Source organism: Microtus oregoni, unplaced genomic scaffold (genome assembly GCF_018167655.1).
Source record: "Microtus oregoni isolate MIOR12 unplaced genomic scaffold, Mior012 000004F_ref0000308, whole genome shotgun sequence".
Classification (NCBI taxonomy): Eukaryota; Metazoa; Chordata; class Mammalia; order Rodentia; family Cricetidae; genus Microtus; species Microtus oregoni.
In genome coordinates this window covers 18081368-18093714 of record NW_024543063.1, presented here as the reverse complement: position 1 = coordinate 18093714, position 12347 = coordinate 18081368, and the positions used below count along the sequence as shown (strand labels likewise).

Sequence of the window (12347 nt, the reverse complement as noted above, 5' to 3'; positions counted from 1 at the left end):
CTCAAGTCTTAGACATCTTCGACGTTATCCTATAATCATCTGCAATGTATTTTTGTTTTCCAGTGTTAAGGAGCAAACCTGGGGCCTTGCCCATGCTTGGGGAACATCCTAGCAGTGGGCTGCAACCCCAGCCCTCCATCTACTGGATTTTTATTTAGCAGTATAAAATAACAGCAGCTGGCTCCATGACTAGTACCTTTCAGTTGCAATCTGATTCTATAGAAAAGAAAAAACCAACCCCCTCCCAAAAAAAAACCCACAGTGAACTTAATTAATATATTTATTTTCTCGACACTGTTCTCTTGTCTTCTTCCTTTGTGCCTTGAAGGGGGAGAGTCACTTAAAAACCAGAGTTTTGTGTTCTGGAATACCGTATTTCCCTTTGTGCTCATCAAATAGTTTCTTTAGCTCCTCCATATAGGTCTGATGCAGCTGGTCAATCTGTTCTTGGGTCGGGTGCGGAGTCCTCCGGACAGGGATAGGGCGGCCAACTGAAAAACAGAGCACGCAATCACCCTGGAGAAACAACCATTTCTCAGCCACAGCTGGCGTCTCCAGTGGGCGTCCGAGGCCTGGGCTGCCAATCCCCACCCCTCCAGTCCCCTGGCTCCAGTCCTCTCCGCAGCTCACTGGCTGCCTGCCTCAGTCACACCATCCCACTCGCCAGCAAATAAAGAGTTTCCCTTCTCAGCAGATGCTGGGCTGTCACTCTCCTCCTGGTGGTTTGCCCTCTGAGTCCAACGCGCGGCTGCTGTGCGGGCAGCAGCTGAGAGCAGAGTGGGCGTGGCCGTGTGCTACGTCACCCTCATTCTCCCCTGGGCACAGCTGACAATCAGACCACAGTGTTTTATTATGACTGGCTGAAAGGCTCCCGTCGCGCGGCATCCCACTATTTCGGACTCTTTTTTTTTTTTAAATCTTTCAAAACAATCGAAAGTGTCACATATCTTTACAGCGAAGCATCTGTGCGAAAGTCATAGAATCACAAAACCGAAAGCAAGCGCAGCTCAATAGGAAAACAGTTGCATAAACTGAGCTACATTATTCGCTGGAATCCTAGGCGCTATCTCTTCTAAATAACAAGTAATGTGGGACGCACAATATCTAAAACGTCAAAGAAAAGTTGCAAAATAAAGTGTGAGCCTGTCTATGAAAAAAATTATATTTCCAGGTGCATCAGCATTTTAAGTGCACAGGAAAAAATCTGCGAAGATCGACATTTCCCTCTGGGGAAGGAGACAGAGATAGATAAAGGTTCATCTAATCTGGGTCATATGAGTGTTCCACAAAGAAAAAAACATTTACATCACATGTATAATTACAAAAATGCAGACTAGATGTAGATAAATCTGGCGGTTTCTGTACTTTTTTTTCGGGGGAGGGAGGATTGGTTTTTTTTGAGACAGGGTTTCTCTGTAGCTTTGGTGCCTATCCTGGAACTAACTCTCTTGTAGATCAGGCTGACCTTGTGATCTCGAACTCACAGGGATCCCCCTGCCTCTGTTTCCCTAGTGCTGGAATTAAAGGCGTGCACCACCACTGCCCGGCATTCTGTACATATTTTAAAAGATGTTTATATAATAAGGAACCTCAGAATTATAGAGTTCGGAAAGACAAGTCTTTGGCGCCCGTATACACTGCGCCATCTGCTGGCCAGATGCTGCTACTGCTCTAAGGCCAGGCGGTCAACTTCAATTCTCGTTGCAAACTGCATGAGGCCTGTGTATGTGGCTGTAAGGGAGGACAATTCGGAGGAGCCCTCTTTGTCTTTCTCCAAGCTACAGACAGGGTGAACTCGTGCCAGTAACAGACAGCGGTTATTTAAGAAAAAAACTGAGCAAACGTGAAGGAATAGACCAGGCAGCAAGCGGTAAAGAGCATGAATATGGGCGATGAGGGACACCGAAGGAGGAGCGACACACTCACACCCGGAATTGCTGAGTCTCCAGATGCGGCCTCCGAACACTCATGGACGGTTTTCTTTGATCATTTGGAAGTCAAATTTCTGCACGGTGGACATCAGTCCCTTGACACACACAGCAGAGAGACCCGGAGAAAATAAACCAGGCCAGCTGGCGCATGCCTTAGCTCCAGCACTCCGGTGGCAGAGGCAGGAGGATCAGGGGTTCCAGAGCAGCCTTGGAGTAGCCTGGATTGGTCTTAGCTTTCTGTCTGGCCGAAATTTTTCTTGGCGTGGGATGGGAGAATAAAACTGTAGGTTCTCATAGCTTCCTCGCAGTTCCGAACTCTGCGGGTGGGGTGTACTAAAAAATCCATACCCAGATTGACCTGCAAATTGTAGTTTCATAGAAATAGCTCTTGTCTCTAGTGAGAGCAGCTCAGTGAGTCTGAGACGTCGGAGTGAAGGTGCAGGATGTGGAGGGTACTTCTGCGATGTGAGAAGGGCACTATAGGCTTCCCCTTTCTTCCTGAGAGAAGGAACTAATAGTTCCCGTGTAAATGATGCCCTCCTAAGACCAGGAAGAAAGTTAATCAGGAGAATCCCCTTCAGACCCTGTGACAAGAGCTCTTTCCCGTCTTTAATCTCTGTGTACATTTGAGCTACTTTCCCCTAGCTGCTGTCTTTGGTAAACCCAGCATATAAATGTGTCCCAGGGTAACTTCTGTGATTCTTCATCCTTCATGGGGCTCTGTCATACCTAGAAGGTCTGAACACTTTTCCCTGATAATCTGACTCATGCCAGTGAAAGCATGGGCCCTGCTGGAAACCCTAACACCTCAGAGGGGGAGTCTTACCTCCTCTGCATTCATCCTCAGGACCTCATTCTCTCTTTTAATGTCTCCTGTTTTAGAAATAAAACCATCTGCGGGGGTGGGAGAGATGGCTCAGCGGTTAAGAGCACTGGCTGCTCTTCCAGAGGTCCTGAGTTCAATTCCCAGCAACCACATGGTGGCTCACAACTATCTCTAGTGACATCTGGTGCCCTCTCTGGCCTGCAGGTGTACATGCAGGCAGAACACTATATACATAATAAATAAATAAATCTTTAAAAAACAAACAACAAAACAAAACTGCATTCCCCTCCTTTCCTTCAATTTCAGAAGTTTCTTAGTCTGGGCTTCTCCCACCAGTATATAATGGCTTGGAATCTAGTTTTATTAAATTAAAACCTGCTTCCTTATCTTTTTTATCTAAAAAACTCAAGGATACCACAAACACTTGCTGTCAGCTACATCCAACCATTGCTGGGTTGCTTTGCATGCATAAGCACACATATGTGCATCAAAATACGCAGGGATTATTATCTTGTCGATGCTTTTTGAGACAAGGTCTCATTTAGCTCAGTTGGCTTTGAACTCATTATGGAGCAGAGAATGGCCATGAACTTGGATCGTCTTGCTTCAAACTCCCAAGTGCTGGATTTACGGGTGTTCACCACCCTACCTGTTTTATGTTGGCTATCAAATCTAAGCTTGGAGCTTCCTAAACAAGCATTCCACCAACCAAGTTACCTACCCAGTCTCTTATTAGGGCTTTTGTTTGTTTGTTTATTTGGTTCTGAGGCAGGGTTTTATATGTAGCTCTGGCTAGCCTTAAACTTGAAACAGTCTCCCTGCCTCTGCCACCCAAATGCCAGGACTATAGACATGTACCACAGTGCCAGCCTGCTTTTAATCTCTAACAGCCTCTGAGAGTAGGGGATGATGGTACTAACTCAGCCGTACGAATCATCCCTGACTATTTTGTTTTCTAAGAACGAGAACAATAGCCTACACATCACACCCCCGAGATATACCGTCATGCGACATTTTACACATAATCCACAGTCAAACTCTGCCAATGGCTTCATGAGCCCTGTTTGCATTTGCTTTCCCAACTCATGACAGCTGTGTATCTCTGGATGTCTCCTCCTCTCTATTCTTCCAGAAATTGAGATTTTTTTTTAATGAACCATTTGTCTACTTGCTCACACTTTTGATGCTGGTTAACATATTGGCAGGAATTCCTGCTCAGGGAAAGCTCAATGCATTTGAAACTCTCAGCAAGCTGGTTAGGAAGACTCTGTCCTGTCCATCTGCCTTCCTCTCCCTCCCTTCCTCATTTCTTTCTTCTTCCTTCCCTCTCTCTTTCTTATCTGTCCTGTGGTACTGCGAACTGACTCTATCTTTCACATGCTAGACAGGTCCTTTACCACTAAACTATACAGAATCTAACCATGTGGCTTATGCCCAGGCTGCCTTTGAACTCACTCTGCAGCCTAGGTCGGCTTTGAACTTCTGATCTTTCTGCCACAGCTACCTATGGATTGGGACTACAGGCCTATGTTTGGTCTGGTTCCCACTTTGACTCCCCCTCTGTGGTCCTAAGATTGTGATAGCTGGACCTTTATGAAATATTCTTATTATTATCTTCATTTAAAGGTTTCAAAAAAAATAACAGGCTTCTGGAGATGCCGTGGACTCAGAACCATTCAGAGTAGGTATGGAATGAGCCAACGGAATGTCCCCTTATTCTGAGTCCCCAAAAGAAGTGCAGTATAGAGCAGGAATGAGAACATCTTGACAGGCAGCTCACATTCTGCAGCTCCATTTTCCTCTGACTTTGTCAGGAAAGGAACAATTTAACTGCATCACATACCAAAGCCACGCTACTTAAAACAAGTTATTGCAAGGAGACAGTAACTGCAACCAACAGTCGCATGCCCCTTTTTCAATATCTACAATTGCATGTGGGCATATGCACTACCTCTAATTAAACTTATCCCCCAGATCATAACTTGTAATTTCCATTATATCTCACCCTCAAATCAACAGCATAACATTACGGAACAAAAATGATTAGCCGATATGATACCAAAGAAATGAGCCAGTTGGTCATGGAAGTACAGTCATACGCTGCAATTTATCTCAGTGTTCCCTGGAGTAACCAACAGGCTGCTGCAGCCCATCTGAGTTAAATATAGCAGCTAAAAATAGCGTCACGTGACTGCATTTGAATTGCAAAGCTCATATAAACTGACAGCAGAAAATGTCATGTGTGTACTCCTAGCAAAAGGGATTCCTGTGGCGGCAGGAGGATTAGAAGTGTAAGACGACGTGGCTATATAGTGAGTTTCAGGCTAGCCTGGGCTACATGAGACTCTGTTATGAGAAAGAAAGGGGAGGAGGGGGAAGAGGAGAAGAAGGAATGGGAAAATGGTCTTCTAGTGAAACTAATCTAAAAAAAGAGAGCCATATTTTAGTTATTGGCTCTTGTGGTAGAAGTGTTATTTCCATTTCATATAAAGTGCAAAACTATGGTTAAATTCATCATGATTCAGCACCTCCTCATTTTCATCCTCCCCGCCTCTTCCAAGCCTCAGAAGGAAAGTATTTTACTCCTGGCACTTATAGACTTGTTTAATTTTTGAGACTGCTTTGAGTGTTGCTCAGGCTGGCCCTGACCCTGTTTCTCTCCTGCCTCAGTATCCCAGTAGGTGACACTACACGTACATCGCCAGGCTGAGCTCTGACCCTTTCCTTTTTCATTTCTGCTCCCCGTCTCTAGTCCTTCAAACACTCACCTTTTATAAATAAAAACATTCGCTACCAGAACATCTATAAACATAATTAGTGACACAAAGCGTGCTCTAGTGAAAACCTGACGCCATTTTGTAGTAATTTGAGCAGCGGGGCTGCGTCCCCAGCACCCCGGCCGCCTGCTAGCTTATGCCCCAAAATAATTACACGGACACTGTATTCTTTTAAACACTGCTTGGCCCATTAACTCTAGCCCTTACAGGCTAATTCTCATATCCCGATCAACCCATCTCTAATAATCTGTGTAGCATCTGTCTTACCGGGAAAGATTCTAGCCTACGTCCATCCTGGGTCTGAGCTTCATGCGTCTGCCTCAGAGAGCAGAGCTATCGCATCTTCCCGGGAGAGGGGAGCGCTGGCGTGTGTGTGGCTTTGAGCCTCTGAGGTGGCTTGTCTATCAGTCACCCCTGTGCTATAGGCAGGTACAGAGAAACAGGTGCACTAAGGAGCACTAGAAACTTCATGTCTAAACTTGGACTCTAGCTCAGCAGTGGAGTTATACAAGGTAACCAACTCCCACACAAATGTCAAGCAGAGGAAGCTTCTTAGATGTGCACACCACGGTTAAAGTTCAGTTGGGGTCTAAGAGAGCTTCTTAACCCATGGTCATGACCCCTTTGGGGGTCGAACAACCCTTTCACAGGGGTCACCTATGACCATCTGACAACACAGATATTTGCTTTATGATTCACAATAGTAGCAAAATTACAGTTATGAAGTAGCAACCGAAATAATCCTGTGGTTGGGGGGTCACAACATGAAGAACGGTATTAAAGTGAAAAGTAGAGATGGAAAGGTCTAAGACGTTAGCAAGTCCAAACCCAAGGCAGCTTCCTTGGAATTATCATCACCTAGACAGCAACAGCAAACACTATATGAGGTAAGACCATTTTGTTTATTTATTGTACATACCAACAGTATAGATCGGTTTCCGATAGGGCACTAGGCCAAAGTTGTACTGGAATATTCCCCTGGCATAACACAGTGGCAAGGTAAACCCGGTTGATTTCTTCAGTGTCTCTTGTGCAAATCTAAGCCATGAGCCTTCGGGGTTGTTAATTTGTTTAAAAAGTTCATTTTCACCAAAAGAAAACACTGGGACCAAGCTGGCACTGGCGGGACAGAAAGGAAGGACACAGGTTTTAGGAACAGAGGAAAATGTTGGTTTGCTCATGTATGTCAGTGTGTGCACAGCTGTGACTGCAGACACACACCCGTGTGCATGCTTAGAGGTTGAAAGAAAATGCCCCTCCCTCAGATCTGGGGCCAAGTGTGTTTGGCAGGATGCCTGGCTTGCTATATGGGGGGCTGGGGTCAAAACTCCAGCCTTCAGAATTGTACCGTCCAATCGTTGATTCGTTCATTAAATCTCTCCAGCCTCAAGGTTGTGAATTTAAATAATTTATTTTCATCCAGACTTTTCAAGAAAACCTCCCAATTCTAAAGATGCCAGTGTTAGTGACTCTTCATTGTCAATCAGTTTGACTGGATTTGGAACCCCCTAGGAGACATGCCTCTGGGGGTCTGTGAAAGTGCTTCGGGAGAGGCTTTGTTTTATTTTATTTATATTTATTTGTTTGTTCATTTTTTTTTTGAGATAAGGTTTCTCTGTGTAGCTTTGGAGCCTGTCCTGGAACTCTCTCTGTAGACCAGGTTGGCCTCGAACTCACAGAGACCTGCCTACCTCTGCCTCTGGAGTTCTGGGATTAACAGCTCTGGAGAGGTTTTAAATGAAGAGGTGAATATGAACCCCTCAAAGGTAACATCCCATGGGCCAGGGTCCTGGGTGGATTAAAGAGGGAGGGAAGAGAACGCGAGCTGAGTCCCACGGTTCATTGCTCTGTCTATAGACTGTGGGTGCAACAGGAGCGGTGGCCTTCTGCTCCCCAAATGCCTTTCCCACAAAGACGGACTGCATCCTCTGAGACTGGGAGCCTGAGTAAGCCCTTCCTTTCTCAAATTGCTCTAAATTTATTTTATTTTATTTTATGTTCATTGGTATGTTGCCTGCATACATGTCTGTATAATGGTGTCAGGAGCCATGGAAGTGGAGATACAGACAGGCATGAGCTGCCATGTGGGTGCAGGGAATTGAACCCAGGTCCTCTGAAAGAACAGCCAGTGCTCCTGCTCTTAACTGCTGAGGCATCTCTCCAGCCCCAAACTGCTTTAGTGGGGCATTTTTCAGCAATGGGGAAAGTAACTACTACAGCATCCCGTGCTTCCCATGCTGTAGCCACGTTTGAAATGCTGAAGCTGCATGAACTTCAAAACACTTCAAGCTGTACTTGAAATCCTTAGGAAGGGCTTCAGCAAGCTAGTCATGGCCAGAATTCTGTAGGAAGTCAAGCTTGGGGGAAGCCATTCTTTCCATTGGCTTCTGTTCATCTTGTTACAAATTTACACTGAGTATGTAAGATTTCGTGCCTACTGTTTTGTTTTGGTTTTTTAATTACCAAATGCTAGGCCATTCCAGCTACTTTGTTAGAAAGCTCATCCTCCATTCTGAAGGCCCCGTCCCCCCTACACCTGTCTTCATTGGAACATTGACTTGGAGAATGTTCTTTTAGGATTAGAAAAGTTATCATTCTTTGTGCTCATTTAATGGCTTATCCTTTGAAAACAGACTTACCCTAAACAAAATAGCCATTTAGCTAGGCCAGGCAGGGTGGCTCACACCTGTAATCCCAGGACTTGGCAGGCTTAATAGTAGGGTCACCACACCAGCCTGGGCTACATGGTGAGTTCCAGGCCAGCCTAAGCTACATAATAAGACCCTATCTCCAACAAAACTGAAAAAAAAGCCACTTACCCATGGATCAAGGCAAGCTTAACAAATCCTTTACGATCGTGCATACATAGGGTATAATTTCCTGGGTGGGCATCCAGCGATTCCTTCGCGCCCCCAAGGACAATGATGGAAATGTTCCCACCTCCATCTTTACTCACCACGTGGGATATGCTCTTCTTAGAAACGGGAACCAACCCTTAGTGAAGCAAAGAGAAACCATGACTAGCCAACCCTTCTGAAGGATTATTTTTTTAAAAATAATATTCTACTGCAATAGTGATGCTTTATTCTGATTCCCTGCTATTAGAGAACTATAAGGCTCTGAATGAGATCCAGTCTCAAAAGATCCAGTGAATAAATATGCCAATGATGGCACACAGAACGCAGATTTAATGTCAGTATAAACACTTGTTATACAACAGGAATGGCTGCGATCTGTAGCATGAATGAATTCTAATTGGTCTTAATAATAAAAACTCGGTGAACACTGAAGGATCAGAGAAGCAGAGCAGCCAGCCACTGGAGTTCTGACCTCTACCAGTGCTCAGACCAAAGGGGCGATCCTGTCCTCAGACTGCATCCCCAGACTGTCTCCTCAGACTGCACTGAGCTCTCCTCCCGCCTTCTATTCTTCTCTCCGCCCAGCCATCACTCTCCTCTCTCCACCCTACTGCTGAGGTCAAAGGCATGGGATCCTAAGTGTTGGGATCACCTTTGTGTGAGCTCTGTTTTTGTTTTAGACTGGATCAATTTTGTGTAGCCGAGGGTGGCCTTGAGCTAACAGAGATCTGTCTGTCCCCTGAGTCTTGAGTTTAAAGGTGTGTGCCACCACTTCCTGGCCTTTTGTGGCTTAACTCTGCACTCTGATCTTCAGGCAAGCTTTATTTGTTAAAACACAAACAAAATATCACTACAGTGGTCACTGTATTAAGAATAACTCTGAAACTGTGTCTGACGTGGTCACGGAGCGGAGAATGCCTGGCTGTCTCTGCCGTACCTGTTTTCAACTGCACAAATTTACTGGTAATTATACTTTGAATCAGTAAAAAAAAAAATTAAATAAATTTCTGTGACTTTTTTGGAAATTTAAATTTTATCTTTAATTTTGTTCCTTTTATAAAACTCTAACCCAATGTCAACCACACAGGAATTTTCTTTGGTAGTTTGGGGTGTTAATGCGCCCTCTAGTGGTCATATGGTAGATCACGCTGTAGTTTAAGGGGTAGGGCGCCCTCTAATGGGCCTTGCAGCACTCATTGCACTGAGTTCTACTTTTTTTTTTTTTTTTTTTTTCAGACAGTTTCTCTATAGCTTTGGAGCCTGTCCTGGAACTAGCTCTTCTACTTCTGAGGCCACAAACTGTCACAGTTCTTGCAAAACCAGCAAGGATCCTAGTGCTCTGTATTGTGGTGATTTCCGAACAGATAAATAATGACAGAAGTGACAGTAAAGGAAGCCATGACAATCTGGACGGCCATAGAAACTCTTTCCCTAACTCTATCACTAATTGATATTGAAGATATAATTTTTCCAAAAAGGCTGCTCATTTTTTTTTATATTCAGGAGTTGCAAAGGTAATTACAACCAACCACCCTCCACAATTTTGACTAGTGTAAAACATTCTGTAAGTCACTAAAGCACACTGTCAAAAAGCCAATTGAGTTAGAAAAGCAAATAGAGTCTCTTGAGTTGAAATGAAGGCTACCGACACAAGCTGAGGTCACTTTATATGTTTATATAGCATCTCCGCAGCATTTCATACTGATTCTCTTCTCAGAATTGTGATCAAAGAGTATTCCATTGACTCACAGGTGCAGCGGCACACACCTACAGTCTCAGAATTTGAGACGTAAAAGTGGTACTGTCCAGAATTCAGGGCCAGAAGGCCAGCCTGGGTAATAGAGTGAGAGGGTCTGTCTCAAAAAAAAAAAAAAAAAGAGCAAACCACAACCAGTACAAATCAAACCTAGCAGAGTAGCAGTGGGTTCTGTTTGTTTGTTTGTTTGTTTGAGACAGGGTTTGTCTGTGTAGCCCTGGCTGTCCTGGAACCACTCTGTAGACCAGGCTGTTGACAGGTGACTTTTATTTCTCCCTTTCATCCTGTTCTCTTCTCCTCCTTTTCCCTCCCCTTCTCTCCCCATTCTTTCTTTCTTTACAGATCTGGGGGTACAACCAGTCCTTGTTCATGCTAGATAACACCCACAGCCCTAAAACTGTACCGCTGACCATACCCACAGCCCTAACACTGTACCGCTGACCACACCCACAGCCCCAGGAGGGGCACACAACCTAGGATGACAAAGCCAGCACACTGAGTAGTTTATGTCATGGTGATGCACATGGTGATGCACAAAGGAGGACATTTTCCAGTTCTAATATATATTATAATAATAAAAGTGCGCAGAGTGACTCTCCAAAGTATAATTTATCCTTTATTTGACCCATGACTGTTTTCCACATTTGAGTATACCAAATGCATTTACCACTATATCCTCCCACTTAATTAGTATTTATTGACAATGTCTATGCTGCTATCACGAAGCTAAATATCTGGGTTGGACAGAAGAGCAGATGGAAGGATTGGGTGTTAGGAAAATCCACAGAGCGTAGGTTTGTAAGATCAGGAGGGTGTCACTGAAGCTGAGGAGCGGCTTACCCATGCTCATCAGATATTCTCGGCAGATTGGGAACTTGAACACGCATAAAAGTGAATGGAGATAAGGTGTAAAATCGGGAAACTGCTTCTTGAAGTCGGAGTAATTTAGGCAAAAATTTCCAAAGGCTCCAATTGCGAATATTCCATGAGGGTGAAACCCAAATATATAATTTTGTCGTGGATTCAAATCCTGGGTTTTGATGAGCTACATATAGCACATTCACATTGAGATAAGGAAATGAAACGACCCCGTTAGTGAGAAGTGGAAGAGTTTCCCCTCTGTTCCTATTCAGCGGGAGCTGACCATCACAGTTCATCTTATTGCCTTGTGTTAGAGATATTCGGACAATTTCAAACCATTCACTAAGCCCAGATCCCATACACATCCCCCTCCCCCACCCCAATCTTTGTCAACTTGACGTAAGTCTCATTTATTAAATTGGACCAAAATGCACACTTTCTCTGGAATGATTCGCATCTGTCTGTCAATCACCCACAAAACAAGGATAATTTGATCTCCAGTGCAACAGTATAGGAACGCAAGGTCTCCTGAGAGGGGGCTAGCTCACGAGAGCACAGAGAGTAGAGAGACTAGCATTCTTACTGCCAGTGTGGATGGATTCTTCTTAAAAGGACAAGTTGGTTCCCCTCTTACTCTGCCTTCTCTATCTGCCATGAGATCATGGGGCAAGATGATAATGACTGAATCTTGGAAACTTAATATTGGACCCCACCCATGCCAGACTTCAGAACTAGGAGAAATAAATTTTTTTAAAAGATTTATTTATTTATTATGTATACAACATTCCTGCAATGTATGTTTGTATGCCAGAAGAGGGCACCAGATCTCATTATAGATGGTTGTGAGCCACCATGTGGTTGCTGGGAATTGAACTCAGGACCTCTGGAAGAGCAATCAGTGCTCTTAACATCTGAGCCATCTCTCCAGCCCCAGAGAAATAAAATTTTTATATGGATCTGAGGATCTGGTGTTCATTATAAGAGCCCCAAATGGACTGAAGGAAGAGACACACAAGATGAAATCACACTTCCACTGTCCCCCCAACTCAAAAGAATACTTTAGAAGATAGTTCTACTCACATGAAGTGGAAAATAGTCCTTAAAATGCCTCCACACAGTCCAGCTTTTGACCCAGTTAGATCTCCTGCCTCCTTGCTCTGGAGTTTGCCAGTCAAAGTAGAGCCAGATGAGATATGGGATGTAGATGTACCAGTAGTTGTATACGATCAGCATCACAAAGATCCCAGTGCACACCTGAACTGTAAGAGAGGGACAGGCCAGGTGGGATCGTCCACCAGTCATTTCTCCTGTAATTCACAACCATTGGTCATGGAAAGT

The 12347-nt window shown here is 44.4% G+C and overlaps 1 protein-coding gene across 2 annotated transcripts in view; it reads right to left on the bottom strand.

The window, feature by feature from the left end:
* Positions 1-336: 336 nt before the first annotated feature.
* Positions 337-12347, bottom strand: part of Mogat1 (monoacylglycerol O-acyltransferase 1) — a 34390-nt gene continuing 22379 nt past the window's right edge. Inside the window, exons 2-6 of one of the 2 annotated variants that reach the window (XM_041650890.1) lie at positions 12090-12268; positions 10989-11193; positions 8354-8528; positions 6454-6653; positions 337-491 (exon numbers count right to left, since the gene is read on the bottom strand). In XM_041650890.1, coding sequence (XP_041506824.1) covers positions 337-491; positions 6454-6653; positions 8354-8528; positions 10989-11193; positions 12090-12268 — 914 coding nt within the window. The remainder of the gene's footprint in view (positions 492-6453; positions 6654-8353; positions 8529-10988; positions 11194-12089; positions 12269-12347) is intronic. The other variant, XM_041650891.1, reaches the window with a different exon arrangement.